The following is an 18497-nucleotide window of genomic DNA, read 5'->3' as shown; positions in this document are numbered from 1 at the left end:
ATAGAGACATATTGACAGTGTTGAACTTTATGTGAGCTCTGAAAGAAATGGCTGAGAAATCACCCCAGCCAACCGAAAAAGACCACCCTGCTCACAAATATTCCAAGATAAGACCTTCTCCAGCATTCCCGGGAGACTTCCTTATTTACCCACCTCTGTAGAACCCCTGGTCCATCTCCTTTTCTTTAAGACACTCATCAATGAGCATTTTCCTTCACCTGAATAATATGAAATCCTTAATTGTCCAGTGTGTTTGTCTTTCATATTATTAAATTCCAAGGCTAAATTTCCAAAATGGAAATTTGGGGAAGCAGGAAAAGCATGTTTGCTTTAAGAAATACTCCAGCCAGGGGCTCCTGGGGGGGCATAGTTGCTTAAGAGGCCACTCTTAGTTTCAGCTCAGGTTGTGATCATGCGGATGGATGGGCTGAGCCTGCTTCAGGATTCTCTCTCCCTCTGCCCCCCACCTTGCTCGCACTCTCTGTCTCTAAAATAAATAAATAAATCTTTTAAAAAAAAATTACTCCAGCAAAGTTAACTAATGAGAGCACTTACTATAATATAATTGTTCCATGAACTTTTTAAGTGCAGAAATATTGATGAGGTTGTGGAAATAATGTACAAATGAAGTTCCGATGCCTTTTTCTCTAGGTTTGGGTTGTTCTGTAAAGGGGAGGCAGGGGAGGAATTTCCTAAGTAAAACTCATTTCCGTTCCCATTGCACTTGAAAGGGATTTCACTTAGAGAACCTTTGTGATCTGGAAATCCCTTGGGTTCTTTTGTGTTGGTTGTGCAAGATGGCACACTGACAGCCTTTGCTGTGGCTGATGTGGACTGACATGTCCCCCTGGAGGGGGTCAGTAAGGGTCGAAAGGCACTTTGGCCATGAAGAGACCGCTTCCTGAGGTCTGAAGGAGGACAGACTTGAGCCCTTGCATGGTGTGCTGCTGCTCTCGGCGGTACCTGTCAGGTAGAAGTTAGTGTTGAACATAATATTCAGAACTTAACAGTGAGGAACAAGGAGAGTCCGGTGGCCCAGTTGCAGCAATTTAAGACTCTGAAAGTAAATAAATGTTTTCAAATAAAAAGAATGCTTATTAAGAGAAGGGAGTGATTTAATCTTACTTGCCTACCTACCCACTGACCTAGTGGAGGTATGGTACAATTCTTCATTATATTTTCCTGCTTTCAGAAATAAAACTGTACCCAATGTCATTTAAAGCACTTTCTAGATCTGAAATTTTGTGCCTGTCCTTCACAGAACCCCAGTATTTCCAATGAAAGAACTTTTCATTCTGCTTTTGAAACCCGACTCTTCTTTCATTGTGCATTTCAAACGGATCCTGTAAAGAAAAGACTATTCATATGGCGATAGGAAGTGAGTTTTTTTTTTAAGATTTTATTTATTTATTTGAGAGAGAGAGAATGAGAGATAGAAAGCACGAAGGGAAGAGGGTCAGAGGGAGAAGCAGACTCCCTGCCGAGCAGGAAGCCGATGTGGGACTCGATCCTGGGACTCCAGGATCATGACCTGAGCCGAAGGCAGTCGCTTAACCAACTGAGCCACCCAGGCGCCCCTGAGTTTTTTTTTTTTAATGGTGTTTTCTTGAATTCATGCCTTACTAATACTCCTCTGATTTTCCAGCGTCATTCCAATAGCATCAGCACGTTTTTCAGGATCAATCCTGCGTTCCACCCTCACCTTCCCTGCTCTCCACCTTACCACGACCATTTGTCTAAGTCTGCTATATGAGGAAGCAAGTGGGAGAGGCTAAGAAGTTGTAGGGTCATGATGAGGTCCAAGGTCCAATCCTGGCTCTTCCACTCAGTGGTTATGTGACTTTGGTTGACCTCAACTTCAATCTCCTAATTTTAAAATAGGAACCAATAACAGCACCAATCCTAAAAAGTTTCTGTGAGGATGGGGCACCTGGGTGGCTCAGTTGTTAAGCGTCTGCCTTCAGCTCAGGTCATGATCCCCGGGTCCTGGGATCGAGTCCCGCATCGGGCTCCCTGCTCCGCAGGAAGTCTGCTTCTCCCTCTCCCACTCCCCCCTGCTTGTGTTCTCTCACTGCCTCTATCTCTGTCAAATAAATAAATAAAATCTTTTTTAAAAAAAGTTTCTGTGAGGATTAAATAAGAAAATATAGGCAATGTGTTTATAACACTGGAAATCACTCAATAGGTGCTAGCTATTAATATAATCCTATGTTGCCTTGAATTGCTGGTTTATTGTTTTATAGTAAAATATGTTGTCTCCCTTATAAGATTGGAACCTTCTTGAAAGTGGATAGCCACTTTGTTTTTATTACTCCTTAAATTAATTTTAAACATGTATAACATCCATTCATTATCTATACAGTATTATGAACTGTGTTGACTCAGCTCCTTCCACCCCCACTGTTGCAGGTGCATATGTGCACGCACACACACACAAACACACACACACACACACACACACACACCTATAAAGTGGTCACCTCAGTTTGTTCATTCAAGTTTTCTCCCTCTTAAACAGCCACCCCTTGCCAAACCCTCAGGCTTAAGGATATGCACACTGGCATTGTGGTCCAGGAGTGTGACCTGGAAAGGAAAGTTTAAGAGCACCCCCTCCTTCTGCACCCTTCTTGCCCTGTGGATCAGCACATGGCATGGCCAGATTTTAAACACACAACTGAACAAATTACTATATAACCCACAACCCCTAAATGCTGCTCAGTAATTATCTTACCTTACCCTATTTTTTCGTAGGATTCTAGTATTATGTAACAGTGTTATCCAAGTGTCTAAGAATATAAGATACTCACACTAAGGATTTTCAGGTAAATGAATATGTCCAGCTCAGAAATGGAAGACATATATATGCAATCCTCTTTTTAAAGAGATAATTTTTCTTTATTCCTTCAGGTAATATAATTCTAAAATTTTCTCTATGGAAATTGAAAAGTGTTAAATAACCAGTATGTAGATTGTGCTACATAATGTTATAAAATTATGTTAAAATGTTCATTTTAGGCACAATCTATGTTTCATATAAAAGCTCAGCAAAATGGTTTTAGGTAGTTACAGAAAATCTTACTTGAAGTGACAGTTATTCATTTATATGAAAAATCTATGATTTTGGAGAGATAAAAAGGATTACCTTTTTGACAGCATAAATGAAAATACCATGGAAATTATAGCTTCACCGGATAAGTAAGCCAACTCATAAAACTAAACTGTATTCTTCATTTGAAATTCAGTTAATACCCATCTTTACTAGTCTGATTAAAAAGTAGTTTGTTACTAAGCAAAAGTTAGAGCCTTGAATTTGCACACATGTCAGCCTCATATTTATAGAACTGAGTTGCTAAAAGTCAAGAGTCTTTCTAATGAGCTGACTGTGTATTTCTAGGGAGAGCCCAGCCACATTAGGGGAAGAGATGAGAGAATAGGAAAGAGAACTCCAAAATCAGAAGTATGCACAAATCACTTTTTCTTCCTTTTTCCCTCTGCATCAAAGATAAACTCCTTGAGACTGAAAATGTTGGGTCACAATCCAAAGAGCAACAGGCAAAATGTAACAGCTTCACAAAAACCTATTAGGCTCAAGTTCAGCTAAGAATAAGAAGTCCACAGGGGCACATGGGTGGCTCAGTCTTTAAGCGTCTACCTTCGGCTCAGGTCATGGTCCCAGGGTCCTGGGATCGAGCCCCACATCGGGCTCCCTGCTCGGTGGGAAGCCTGCTTCTCCCTCTCCCACTCCCCCTGCTTGTGTTCCCTCTCTCACTGTGTCTCTCTCTCAAATAAATAAATAAAATCTTTAAAAAAAAGTAAGAAGTACACATACGCTAGCATATTGATACTCTCTCAAGAAATGAAGAAAAATGGTAAATTAGAAAAAATGGGTATTTGATTTAAGAAATTCTTAAAAAGGATAAGAAAGAAGTTGAATGAATATGAAATGGAGAGTTTAGTTTTCACAGAGAGCTAGAAACCTATCACATTGAAATAGATGGTCAGATTAATATACTAAAAATAAGAAACAAGAAGAACAATAGAGAACAATGATTCTTCTATAAGAAGTCCTACAGACCTAGATCTCGAGATCCAGAATTTGAGCTCTCTTGAATAAAAAAATTCCCCCATGAAGAGGCGCCTGGGTGGCTCATTTGGTTCAGCATCTGCCTTCGGCTCAGGTCATGATCCCGGGGTCTCTGGATCGAGTCCTGCATCCAACTTCTTGCTCAGCGGGAAGCCTCCTTCTCCCTCTCCCTCTGCCTATCGTTCCCCTGCTTGAGGTCTCTCTCTCTCTGTCAAATAAATAAATAAAATCTTAAAAAAAAAAATTCCCCCATGAAGATTCTTCTAAAGTAGAACTGGGAAATATAAGCAACTGTATATTCAAAGTTAGAAAAAAAGGGGTGCCTGGGTGGCTCAGTTAGTTGAGCATCCGACTCTTGATTTCAGCTCAGGTCAGGATCTCAGGGTCATGGGATCCAGCCCCATGTAGGGCTCCGTGCTCAGCGTGGAGTCTGCTTTGGATTCTCTCTCTCCCTCTCCTTCTGCCCCTCCCCCCACTTGTGCATGCATGCTCGCTCTCTCTCAAATAAATAAATTAAAACACACACACACACACACAGAAAAAAGTTCTCGGATATCTAAGCATAACTGAGAGGGTAGCAGAGACCAGTACCCAACTCTTCATGGGCATATGACCCAGAGTCACATAACATAATATTCAAAATATCCCATATGCAATCCAAAATTACTTGACATTTGAAGAGCCAGGAAACTCTCCATATCTTATGAAGAAAAAGACAATGAACAGATATCAACTGAGATGACCAAGATGTTGGAATTTTCAGACAAAGACTTTAAGGCAACCATTATAACCAGGCTCTGATAAATAAGAGTGAGCCCCTTTGAAACAAATGGAAAGATAGAAAGTATCAACAGGGAAACAGAAGATATAAAAAGGGGGGCACCTGACTGGCTCAGTCAGCAGAGCATGCAACTCTTGATCTCAGGGTTGTGAGTTCAAGCCCTGCTTTGGGTGTAGAGCCTACTTAAAAATAAATAAAATGAAAAATAAAAAACAAATTCCAATTTAGAAGATATAAAAAGGGACCACATGGAACTTTTAGGAGGAAAAATACACCACAATAACCAGAAATTTAAAAATTCACTGAATGGGCTCAGTAAACAGTATAGAAATGACAAGAAAGAGTCATTGAATTTGAAGATAGATGAACAGATGTTATCTGATCTGAACAACATAGAGAGTGAAGATTGAAGAAAAATATGAACAGAATTTCAAAGAACCAGGGGCGCCTGGGTGGCTCAGTTGGTTAAGGGACTGCCTTCGGCTCGGGTCATGATCCTGGAGTCCTGGGATCGAGTCCCACATCGGGCTCCCTGCTCGGCGGGGAGTCTACTTCTCCCTCTGACCCTCTTCCCTCTCGTGCTCTCTATCTCTCATTCTCTCTCTCTCAAATAAATAAATAAAATCTTTAAAAAAATAAAAAAATAAAAATAAAAAAAAAGAATTTCAAAGGACTGTATGACAGTATGAAAGGTCTAATATTCATATCTCCAGAGTCCCAGAAAGAAAGGAGGAAAAGCGTGGTACAGAAAAAATATTCAAAGGAGTCATGGCCAAAACTCTCCAGATTTGGCAAAAAACATAAACTTACAGATTCAAGAAACTTTCAGTGAATCCCCAAAAGATAAACTCGAAGAATTCCTCACCAGACACATAATCAACCTGCTGAAAATAATAAAGGAAACTCAGAGATACTAAGAACTGAATGACAGTATATGTCAAAATACATGTGACTCAGCTAAAGTATATTTTACAGAAAAATCTATAGCTGTTTTTAACTCTGAATCCTGCTTAAATGCTATGGAGAATTTTTTTTTTAAATCAGGCAGTTAACTGCTGTATGCATTCTGTTCAAGATTTTTACTTGCATGCAGAAGGAGAGATGGGTTAAAATACACTGACTCCATCTTGACCAGAGTCAAAACCTTAATTAATTTTATTACAGCAAAATTAAAGTTCTGTTCAGTAAAAGATACCACACAGACAAAGCTAATACATAGCTGACAAAATGGGAGGAGATATTTTTAATGTCTAAAACCAACAAGCAGATTCATAGATAGAATGAACAAAGCAGTTCTCCTGAGTATCGATCCCATGGAAATTTTCAGACAGGTCCATGAAGGGGGAAAAGGAGGAGGAAGAGGAAGAGAGTGATACGGGAGAAGAATGAATATTGGTTCTACGCCGAAGCTCAATGGATGTATTTTTATATTTTTATAAATATATAACTGAGCAAAGAATACTAATAATGATAAACTATGAGCAGATTATGTGCACAAGAATATATCAATGTCATGTTTTCAGGGCCAGTTTTGAGAATGACGAAGATTATTATAAAAATAGTTTTTAGAGGCCTTCAATCCTTTCTCTTGAGTTTCTAAACATTCTGGGTCCATGTGCTTACCCATATAATATGTTTACATAAACACAGGACTGGTCCTCTAAGAGAACTACGGCAACCTATTGTGCGAGAACTTCTTAGAAAATTAATATTAAAAAAAGAAAATATAGATGGTACCTTGTGCCAAATTATTGCACAACAGCACTTTTATTTTTTAAATGCAGTAGTGTTATTAGTGAGAGTAGAAAAGAGGAAAGTTATTCCATCCCAAGGCTTGGTGAGGGATTCTGAGGATGCCAAATAAATTATTGCTCAGTGGCTGACTTACTGATAATCAGCAATAACAAAAGGTTTTAATAAGGACTAAGTGCCACACAGAGTTTAAGCACTTTACATGTGCATGACCGAGCCCTCACATATCATCCCTCTGAGAAAGGAGCTGTCATGAGCTCCATTCTACCCCTGAGCAGTGAAGCCTAGGAAGGCTAAAGAGCCCAAGGCAGTCAGGATTCAGTCAGCCAGTGTGGCTGCATGCTTATGTACTACGCGGAGAGAAATAGCACAGTTCCCCTCTTCTATTTCCTATCAAGCAGTGCTGCTCCTTAGAGAATAATATAAGGTTCACCTTCTGGTTCCCCCCTCCTTCTGGTTTCCTAATGGTGTACAATTAAGCGCAGCACATTCTCATTCCACTAGGATTGTCAGCTCTACTTCCATTTATTAAACAGATCAGTTTCTCCAAAAGCTCATCCTTCTACTTGCCATGCACTATGGTTAGAAAATCCACTTTTAAATTTTCACTAGCCAGATATCGGTAGGGGCTACACATAGATGTAAACTCAGATGAGAATCCACCCTGGTGGGTATGGGCCTGTCAGACCTGGACTGAGGCCAAAGCATTGTCACTATTTCTTTTCCTCATGGATGATTCAAGATGAACTCAATTAAATTTATGTAAATCTTCCTCTGTGCCGACACCGTAAAAGTGTTCTATTGATCTCAGCCTTCCTCTCTGTTTCTTTCCACTCGCAAGCAATAGGCAGTCTTTTTTCCCTCCTGCAGCTTTAGGGAACTCTTAAGTAGGTCACAATACGCTATTTCTACTTGAAATATCTACTTGGGTTTTCTCCTGTAAAATGCACGTGAGAACCTGGAACCATCCGCTGATGAAGAGCTGCGCTAAAGACAGAGAAACCTAAATACTGAATCTCATTATAGAGATCACTAGTCTGTTTTTCTATCCCTCAGGTGTTAAAAGACTTGTTGTTTACTATTACCCTGAAAAGTAATCATACTTTTGTAAGTCTGATGTCCCAAGATAACTGCATCCTTCTTATGACCTGCAGCTTCTCATAATTAGGCCTAAAACTTTACACCTCAGAGGTGTTTCAAAGCTCTGTACATGATACCATTCTTTAGTACTCTTAATTACTGCTTTCTATCCTAGCCTGCCTTTTGTTTATGCTTTTGACTCATGTGTTTAATTATGGAGATGAGAGTGTTAGAAAACTATGCGATGGAGAGTAGACCTAGCTCCCCCTGACCCCTCTCATTTGGAAACTACTCCTTCCTTCCACACATGGAACACACAGAAGCTGCTGCATTTTTAAAGTCTCTGACCTCTTGACTGGGGTGGATATTTTACATCAGTGGGTCATTTACTCAAGCTAGGGCATCAGAGACCTTCCCAGGATTTTTAAATTTGATGCAAGAAAGTGCGTGAGTTAGCCTTTGTCTGGTGGTGGGAGTTGTAATGTGAATTTAAGACAGGTGGTTACCCCATGAATGGTATTCAGTGAGAAAAAAATGAGGCTGATCTACCAACATCAGAGGATACAAAGTCCTATGTCCACTCAAGTCCCCAGTTCCAGCTATACCTCAGTCTCAACTTCATTCTTACCATTCCTGCATTCTAGTGTTTGGCTTCTATCCTTTGCTGATTTCGCCCACTATTACACACCTAAAACTGAATACAGAGCCCAGTAATTAAAGTGTGCCAGATTCAGCAGGTAGGTAGGTTGATCTACATTTGTGTCTGTGTTTAGGTCTATTTCTATATATATATATATATATATATATATTGAATGAGTGTTGAATTACCTGAGTGGTCCTAGTAATTCCAGTAAATTCCCCTTTTAACCTAAGTTGGATATCTGCTACTTCTAACAGAGTTCTGACCTCCACGACAACCTAAAATGACGACTGTAAACATTAATTGAGAAACCTCGAAATGAGAAGAAAACAAGGAGAGTATTAGCGTGGTCTCAAAAACCTGGGACATTAATATGCCAAAATGTGAAATGAAGAATATTGAGTCTGAGAGCATGTGGATGGCTATTAGTGGCATTGCCTTCCCTCGCTACTTCTAGTTACAAAGGCCATGTTGGCAGTTTTACTTAGTGTCCTGCGACAACAGAGAGACCCCTCCTCCAGGAACAAAGAAGTCGCAGCACTTAGGGCAACAGTGGAAGCGCATGAACCCCTTTCAAATATGCTTTATTATTTCATGGATTTAGATCAAATCATGCTTCCCCAAGCCTATATAATACAGGCCAGGCTAGGTTGTAAGGAACATGATTAATCACTCAATAAATACAAAGCAGCTACGATGTGCCAGGCACTAGGGCAAGCACTAGAAATAGATCCGTGTGCAAGAATATCTAGGTCCCTGCCTTCATGAGGCTTACATTCTAGTGGGAACACAGACAATAAGCTATAGATATGTGATAACCATATGTTCTGTTTATGATGGTGCTATGACATAAACAGAGTACTCTGATGAAAACCTGTGTGTGTCTGTTGGAGGGTCATATACTTCAGACAGATCAGGCAAGACCTGTTTGAGATGTGGACATTCAAGCTAAGACCTGAAGGACGAGAAAGAGTGAGCCATGTGAAAAGCAGTGTTAAGGGGAGAAAGGAAGTGAAAAGGCCCCGAGGTGGGAAAAGCTTGAGGTGCACTAGCCCGTGTGATGAGCAAGGGGTGAAGTGACTTGAGATACAGCTGGAGACAGAAACAAAGGCCAGGTCTTGCAGGGCTGTATATCGGTAGGGTAAAAAGTTTTATTTTCTGGGCAATGGGATACTACTGAGAGGTTTTAAGCAAAAAAAAAAGGGGGGGGAGGGGTCATTTGGAAAAGTCACTTTGGCTTTAAGGTGAATAATGGATTCAGACAGGGGTGGAGAGGCAGGGCGTTAGCTTGTTTGCGCTGCTGTCAAAGCAGTCTGACCACAGACTGGGTGGCTTATAAAAACAGAAAATGTATTCCTCGCAGTTCTGGCAGCTGTAAAGTCTAAGATCAGGGTGCTAGTGTGGTCGCCTTATGGTGAGGACCCTCTTCCTGGTTCCTGGCCAGTTCCTTCCTGCTGTGCCTTTTCACGGTGGAAGGGGCTCGTGAGCTCTTTGGAGCCTCTTCTCTAAGAGCACTCATCTCATTCATGAGGCCTCCACCTTCAAGATTAAAGCACCACCCAAAGGCTCACCTCCCATTACCGTCACCTTTGGGGGTTCGGATTTCAGCATAGGAATTCGGGAGGGACACAAACATTCCAACCCCACCAGATACCAAGAGTGAAGACGGGGAGAGCAGTGAGAGGTGTTGCAAACCCAGGTGAGAGATGACAGTTGCTTGCACTGGAGGATTGACAGTGAAAACAGAGAGCAGTTGATGGATCATAGATATATTATGGTTGTAGAACTCAGGAATCTCAATAATCCAGGAGTCGATTGACTACTTAGCCCAGGATTTCCTGAACCTTGGTAGCTAGCTAACATTATCATCTAGGGAGCTACCAAAAACAGACTGTTGAGTCCCAGCCCTAAAGCTTAGGATTCAGTAGTCTGGGGTAAAATCCAGAAGTCTGAACTTTCCATGAACCCTTGAGAGATTCTGGCATGAGGCCAGACCTGAAAAAAACACAGATCTGTGCTCTTATTCCAGGTGACCTTTATTCCCAAACCCTGGTTTGGGCTGTCTCCTCACATGGCCCAGCCAGCACGCGTTAAGAGTGTGTACTCATCTCAAAGCAGGAACGACTCTTTAAGAAGCAGCAGTGAGCATCCCAGATTTTGGCTTCCTGACAGGCAGGTTCAAGCCCCGTAGCCAATCTAACCTTCAACAGCGGGAGAGCTTGGGGAAATGAGCTCAGCTGTTGAAAGGACTCTCTAACCTTGTTTGGGATATTTAACTTTGTTGAGAAAGGTTTCTAAAAATGTGTGGTTTTTATCTTCTTGTGAAAGGCAGAATAGTAGTCATATGCATAAGCATAGTTGGGGTCCTTCTGAGCTTCACAGGGTCTTCATTACTGTAGTCTGGGAGGGGGGCGGGCTTTACTGCCCCTCATTCCCTAAGATCTATAGTTTCCCACCCTCAGCAAGCCGCCAAAAATAAATACATAGACCACATAAAACAGTTTATGCCTACCAAAGGAAAAAGAGTTTCCTAACCATCCCCCCCTTTTGCTGCCCTCTTTTATGGAATCTCTTTTATGAAAATTCTGGAACGATCACTGGCTCCAGGAAGGATTTGCCAATCCCATTTCCCTTCCATATATACTAGTGTAAAGATTAAAATTCTACTAGTTTTTTTTTTTTTTTTTTCTGTTTCAGGCTAGGATGAAGCAATAGGGACTAGATATACCCTCTCACCTGAAAAAAACAAAACCTGGGAAAACATATAAAAAAAAAAACAAACCCAAAACAGCTTTTAAGACACTGGACATCAGGCAATGTAAGCCGGTCATCTCAGAGAGGTGGGAAACAAACAAGGTGAGACCTAGCAACTGCCCCAGCTTACTGCCTTGAAAAAGTTCCCAGGTCATAGTGCAGGGAGGGAGGGAAAGATGTTAATAATGGTGAAGCTTTCATGGGTGTACACATAGGGCAAAATGTATCAAACTGTACACTTACTGCAGTTTACTGTGTGTCAGTTTCACTTCAACAGAACAAAATTCTACTAAGAGCTTCTTTCCTTGAGCTTCTGGCTTGGATGCCTATTAAAATGGAAATCCCACCGAAGCGGGAACCATTTCAAATTCCTATGATTACATTATCACACTGTGGTGTCCCTAAAAACCCAAGCACAGACTTTCATAGGGAGAGCAAGGATACTACTAGGAAAGGTGAGAGAGAGGATTGCAGAGGGAAGGGAGAAAGGGCATGGGCCGGGGAAATGCAAAGAAACTTGTATTGACAGATGGAATTAGCAGGGATGGTTCCCGTGGAAATGTGTGCTGGTGGGTTTTTTCGTTGCCACAATAAACGAGGAGCGTCACAGGCAGGTAGTGGACACAGGCATGTAGTGGACAAGAGCCAGGGACGCTCAGGTCCCACAAAGGGCAGGAGTTCTGCATGACAACAGGTGGTCCCACACACAATGCCAATAGCACCCTATTGAGAAACCCTGGCTGAGGGAATTCAGCGGTGCAGGCTGATGGTCCCTCCTCCAATCCCAGCATTACAAAGGGGTCTCAGAGTGCTTTCTGAGCTACGGTTTGCACTGCAAACCAGAACACCTACTGCTCAATCCTGTTTTAGTCAGTTAAGTTTTCCTGATGTTACAGCTTCAAGCATAATCAGAAACTCCAAAGCCTTGAGAACACTGACAGGAACACAGAGATCATTTTTTTTTTTCAATTTTTTAGGTTTTTTTAAACTTTTTTTTATTAAAAGATTTTATTTATTTGAGAGAAAGAAAAAGAGAGACAGCGAGAGAGGGAACACAAGCAGGGGGAGTGGGAGAGGGAGAAGCAGGCTTCCCGCTGAGCAGGGAGCCCGATGCGGGGCTTGATCCCAGGACCCCGGGACCATGGTCTGAGCCAAAGGCAGACGCTTAACGACTGAGCCACCCAGGCGCCCCAGGTTTTTTTAAACTTTTTAAAAAGATTTTATTTGGGGTGCCTGGGTGGCTCAGTCGGTTAAGCGTCTGCCTTCAGCTCAGGGTCATGATTCCAGGGTCTCGGGATCAAGCCCCGCATCAGGCTCCCTGCTAGGCGGGGAGCCTGCTTCTCCCTCTGCCTCTGCTGCTCCCCCTGCTTGTTCTCTCTCTCTCTTTGTCTTGCAAAAATAAATAAAATCTTTAAAAAAAATAAAAAATAAATAAAAAGATTTTATTTATTTGACAGAGAGAGAGAGCGCCCACAAGCCTCTCTCTGGGGCTTGAATTCATGACCCCAAGATCAAGAGTTGCATGTTCTACTGACTGAGCCAGCCAGGAACCCCAGGAAACTCCTTTTTATTACACCCAGACTTCTCTCCTGCCTACCAGACTGAAATGTTAACTGCTAGATGAACCCTACCAGCTGAGGGCTACTAGGACCTCAAGCTTAACCTGTCTAAACCAGTCCTGGGTTTGCATCCCTCTGCCATCCTTATTTCTCTGAAAGGCATCACCTTGCAGTAACCCCAGCTTGAAACCACAGTGGTTTTTCTCCCATCTCTCTCCTGTTCCATTGCCAGTCTTACAGATTTTGCTTCTGAAATATCTCTTCCATCCATCCCTTTTTCTTTATTCCGTTTACCACTAGACCAATTCAGATTCTCATTACTTCCCACCAATCTGTGGTTTCTCCTTGCTTCCATCCATTTGAAGCACAACTGATTATTTATCAAGTTTCCTCACAACCTACAAAGTGACACATAAAGTCTTTACCTGGACTTTTAAGACTCTCCCAAGTATGGGCCCAGTTTTACTTTCTAACCTGATACCTGGTATTGTTCTATTTTTATTTATTTTATTTTATTTTAATTTATTTTATTTTTATGTAAGCTCAATGCCCAACATGGGCTTGGACTCACAACCCTGAAATCCAGAGTTGCATGCTTTACAGATTGAGCCAGCCAGGCGCCCCCCTGTTCTATTTTTAAATCGCCGCAGACTGCTTCCCTTTCCTAGTACACGTTCCATTTTTTCCTTGCCTCATAGTTTTTATTATCCCTTCCAGCTGCAATATCTCCATCTCCATCTATGCTATTTTTTCATCAGCTGTCACTCTGACATCTTGACTTCCCCCCAAAACTGAATATGACCTTTCCCCTCTTTAAATCTCTTTGGCAATTTGCTCAAACTCACTGATGACACTTAGCATGTGTACTCTGTATTATCTATGTTTGTGTAAATGTCACATACTCTAGTTAGAATCAGCTTCTCAAGGACAGGAACTATGCCTTACTCATCTTTCTGTTTTTTACAGGCCTAACATAGTGCCCTACACGGAACAAGAGCTCAATAAATGTTTTTTTAATTTAACTTTAGTCAATTATTTATTTATATTATGAAATCTATATCTTCCATTGATATGAGAAATATTATACTTTACTATTTAAACTAACTGGATTTGAATTTAGAAGATAGTTCTCCCAAAATATCTTCTTCATTATAATACATAGGAAATAAACAAAACTCAGTCCAAAGCCATTAGTAGAGAAAAAGCATTAAAAATAAGCAAAATGAAGTATAAAATAAGTTTTGGTCAGCAAGTTAAAAACATACTCCAAACAAAATCTCACCTGAGAGAGGATTCATTCAAATTTATGGGTTCTTTGCCTCTCCAAAACACAGAGCCATTAATCACTTCTTTGACTTTAAAAAAAAAAAAAGAAAAAGAAAAGTCATTTGCTAGTTCATTACATAATTTGAGATTGTGAAGAAATTATAGTTACATGTACTGATTTGATGACTGTTCATAAATCCCCAAAAAACTTGCAAATCCTGGGGCATCTGGGTCGCTCAGCTGATTAAGCATCAAACTCTTGATTTCAGCTCAGGTCATGATCTCAGGGTGGTAAGATCAAGCCCCCATCAGGTCTGCACTGGGTGTGGAGACTGCTTAAGATTCTCTCTCTCCCCCATGGGTGGCTCAGTCGTTAAGCGTCTGCCTTCGGCTCAGTTCATGGTCCCAGGGTCCTGGGATCGAGCCCCACATCAGGCTCTCTCTGCTTGGCGGGAAAGTCTGCTTCTCCCTCTCCCACTCCCCCTGCTTGTGTTCCCTCTCTCGCTGTGTCTCTGTCAAATAAAGAAATAAAATCTTAAAAAAAAAAAATTCTCTCCCTCTCCCTTTGCCCCTCTTCCACCTCCCTCGAAAAAACAAAACAAAACAAAAAAAAACTCGCAAGTCCCAAATTATAAACTGGGCAGCATGATGTAACAAAAGGAACTTTAGCTTTGATGTTAAAACATGTGCTTAACTTCAGACTCGTAAAAAGTTACTTTGTAAGAGTTTACCAGTTGCTTTATCACTCTGGACTCAGTATCTTAATTTATAAAAATGATGAAAATTCTGTGAATGAAAATAAGATAATGTGTTTAAAAAGGACTCATGTGGTGCCTGGCAGAGTAGTTATACAATATACATTAGTTTAATTTAAAGTAAAAACCAAAGAGCCAGTCATAACATCAAGAACACTGTCGTGTCCTCCCAATTATATGTGTATTTTATTTATTTGGAGGGACAAATAATAATAGTATCTAATAAGTATTCTGAACAAGAACCAAATTTACATTTCCCTAAGCTACTGCAAGAGGTCAGTACTATCCTCACATTCTAAGCTCCAGTGGAAACTCAGTGTTCCTTGTCCAACCACCTCCCCATCCCTGCAGAAGGGTTGGAGTCAGGGATGCACAAGCCAGACCGAGAGCCGGGGAGGGAAAGAAAGAAAGCCCTGCTCCCACAGAGAATTCCTTCTGGGGATTTCCTTGGCTCTGTCAGCCTCTTCCTTTCTTGACTTGCTTGCTTCCCTTTCCTTCTCCCAGTCTTTTAATTTTTTCAGTTTATTTTTCTTCTAAGGTAAAATTTACGCAAAATGAAATCAAAATCTTAAGTGTGCTTTTGCTGTGTTTGACCCCTTTCCCTTTGAACTGCTCTGCAAAATCCTCTTTCACTCCTGTGGGTCTGAGAGGAGCCCAAATCACCTCCATGCTTAGAAGAAAGAACCCTTTTACCTCAGAGAGCCAAAGGTGATGCTGGAGGGGGTCTATAAAAAGATAGCTGGAGGCTGCAGGCTGTTCTGGCTGGCCCTGGTCTAGACGGAAGAGGTCGACACAGCCCCCTTGAAGTCCAGCATAGTTCATCAGATTTGGAGATCACCTGGGGATTTGAGGCCAAAAGCCTGATAAGTGGGAAACTGAGGGGCGCTTGGCTAGCTCAGTGGGTGGAGCATATGACTTTGATCTCAGGAGCATGAGTTTGAGCCCCACGTTGGGTGTAGAGATTACTTAAAAATAAAATCCTAAAAAAAAAAGGGGGGGGGAACCGCAGCTGCAGGAGGTGACTCCTGGTAGGACCGAGCTGTAGCGGCCATCTGTCCTTTTGTCTTCCCAGCACCTTCCCTTTTTTGAGGAACTGACCTTTTCTACAGTATGGGTGCCCCATCTTTACAAACAAACAAACAAAAAGACTGCTCTTTCCAATGAAATTAATGATGAATCAGCTCTAGTGCCCCTCACTTGCATGAGTTCCTTCCAAAGTCTTAGGAGAGGTCTTAACAGTGTGTGCGCATGCTCAAATGTTTTTATCAAATACGTAAAGGGAAGACATTTCAGCCACAATCATTCAAGACCACAGGCTCTTCCCACTTCAGTTTTCCTTCTGTCTCACTTCCTCTCTTGGGAGTATCCAAAGACACTTTATGTTTGTGATTTCTTCTGCCTGTATTTTCTTGGGAGTGCTGCCCTCATTATGATGTGGGAAACAAAGGCAAAAGCAAAAATTAAATTTCCTTACTAGTTACAGCCCATTGACAAGTCCTTGAAACAAGTTGAGTGACATTCCTCTAGGGACTCAGCTGCCTCGATGTTGATACTTTGCTAGGGGCAAAAGGCAATCTTAGCCCGACCCCCCCAACCACCCCCCCACCCCCCCACCGCCAGGATCCTGTAAGTCTTCTTTAACATACAAAAATTCCTTTGGAGGGGCGCCTGGGTGGCTCAGTCGTGTTAAGCATCTGCCTTCGGCTCAGGCCATGATCCCAGGGTCCTGGGATGGAGCCCTGCATCGGGCTCCCTGCTCAGCAGGAAGCCTGCTTCTCCTTCTCCCATTCTCCCTGCTTGTGTTCCCTCTCTCGCTGTCTCTATCTGTCAAAAAAATAAATTTAAAAAAATCTTAAAAAAAAATTGCTTTGGAAACTTCCTTTATCTCTGCCCTCCAAGATATATGTCAGCAGTCATCCTCCAAGCATATGGCCCACTGATACGCATCTGAAGGGTCTCATGACTAAGGTTTGACTAGACAGAAATAAATGAGCTTTTCTCAACAATAGCTAGCCCCCTCAAGTTCCTGGAAACCTTGTTTCCATAATTCCTTAGAGAATTACGCTATCCCTAACCCCCTCCCAACTTGAAAGTATATAATCAGTCACCCATCATAACCCCAGTGCAGTTCTTTCTGCCCACCGGTCCTGTCTCCATGCTTTAATAAAACCAGCTTTTTGCACTGAAGATGTTTCAAGAATTCTTTCTTGACCATTTGCTCTGAACCCCAACATTTCCGTATCAATTGTATTTGGTGTCTTGACTCTTTATCTTAAAGAAGGCTCTGCAAATAGTATGAGTTTTTGGTCCCCACAAAATCTGGATCCACCCCTATCCTAGCTGTAGCTGATGGGGTGGGCTCTGATCCAAGTTGGGCTTGGACATCTGGACATGAGAGGCAGAGCTGGAAGTCTTTGAAACTGGCCATATGGAGAAGAAGGTCCCTCACAGGCTGTTCAGGCCCAGGAACAGGCCCAAGGGTTTCTGGTCTTCCATTAGTGGATTTCTTCAGTTCCCCTCTTGACTCCCTAAGAGATTCCAAAATCCTTCAATAAATCTCTTCAGCATTAGGTTAGGCAGAATGAGTTTTTTCTACTTGCAAGTGAATAACCTCTACTCATTACATAAGTTTAAGACCCCAGTCATCATAGACCCTTCTAATAATAGGCATTTCACACATGTGGGTACTAAATGTGATACCAATAATGCCTTTGATCGTTGCTGGAATTAAGTAGAACGTATTAGCACTGGTGGCACAGAGGTCAGGAGGTCTGAGCCTCTTGCCTCAGGACCACACATTACAGATGTCTGGGAGGTGAACCACAGGGTCCTGGGGATACAGCCACACCTCAGTCAGGGAACAAGCATTTTGGAGGAGAGCTGGAAAGGAATGGAGCACGGCACTGCGGGCATGCTGGAAGGGGGTAAGAAATCTCTGAGTCTTTTCTTTTTCTTTAAGATTTTATTTATTGATTTGACGGAGAGAGACACAGCAAGAGAGAGGGAACACAAGCAGGGGGAGTGGGAGAGGGAAAAACAGGCTTCCCGCGGAGCAGGGAGCCCGATGCGGGGCTTGATCCCAGAACCCTGGGACCATGACCGGAGACGCTTAACGATTGAGCCACCCAGGTGCCCCCGCTGAGTCTTTTCTATTAGGAAGCTGGTATTACCTAAACAATCAACCTAAGCTGTCCCTTAAACCTGATTTCATGCAAGTTCACTAACCAGCCTTGAACTTTCTGTTTTTTGTGTGAGGTCATTAAAAGGTTATGACAAAAAACAACTTTAGGTTCGATGTCCCTGCCCTCTCTGTGTTAGCTTTAAATTTCATTTGTAACAACGGTGTGGAGAATCTTAGGATCATCTGTGCTGTCCACTGAGAAATGCTTGATCTCTGTTTCTACGTCAGATGGAAGGGCTCGTCTCGATGCCAGTGGTCAGAGTCTGGCAGGTGTAAGACCATACTGACAAGAGAGCCTAAATACAGATAACAGGTGACAGAGTTTTCTGCTAATATGTTCTCTAGTGTGCACACAGCAGTTCAGAGCCTTCTTCAGTAGCTTAGATATGAAGTCTTTCCATCATTTAGCGCAATGGATGCCTGATGATATGTTCAGGAGTGCTGGTCAGCTGAGGAACATTTTTAGAAAGGACACTACCAAAAAAATGCAGTGCTTTCTTAACTGCAAGAGGTCCGATTATATTTGTCAAAACCATATTCCTATGGGGAAGACTGCCAAGCCTAAGTAAAAATTATCCACTAAACCTGAAAGACTCATCAGTCCCTTGTTTTAGTTTTCTCCTACCTCAGTGATTTTAGGAAATA

At 41.9% G+C, this 18497-nt stretch overlaps 1 protein-coding gene across 1 annotated transcript in view; it reads right to left on the bottom strand.

Moving 5' to 3' along the window:
• C9H12orf56 (chromosome 9 C12orf56 homolog) overlaps positions 1–18497 on the bottom strand; it is a gene marked incomplete at its 5' end in the record, with an annotated part of 88203 nt that overhangs the window by 34967 nt on the left and 34739 nt on the right. The window contains 1 exon segment of the mRNA XM_027594291.1: positions 13933–14005. Coding sequence (XP_027450092.1) covers positions 13933–14005 — 73 coding nt within the window.

Source organism: Zalophus californianus, chromosome 9 (assembly GCF_009762305.2).
Source record: "Zalophus californianus isolate mZalCal1 chromosome 9, mZalCal1.pri.v2, whole genome shotgun sequence".
Classification (NCBI taxonomy): Eukaryota; Metazoa; Chordata; class Mammalia; order Carnivora; family Otariidae; genus Zalophus; species Zalophus californianus.
The sequence above is the reverse complement of the archived record's forward strand: the minus strand, read 5'-3'. Positions and strand labels throughout refer to the sequence as shown.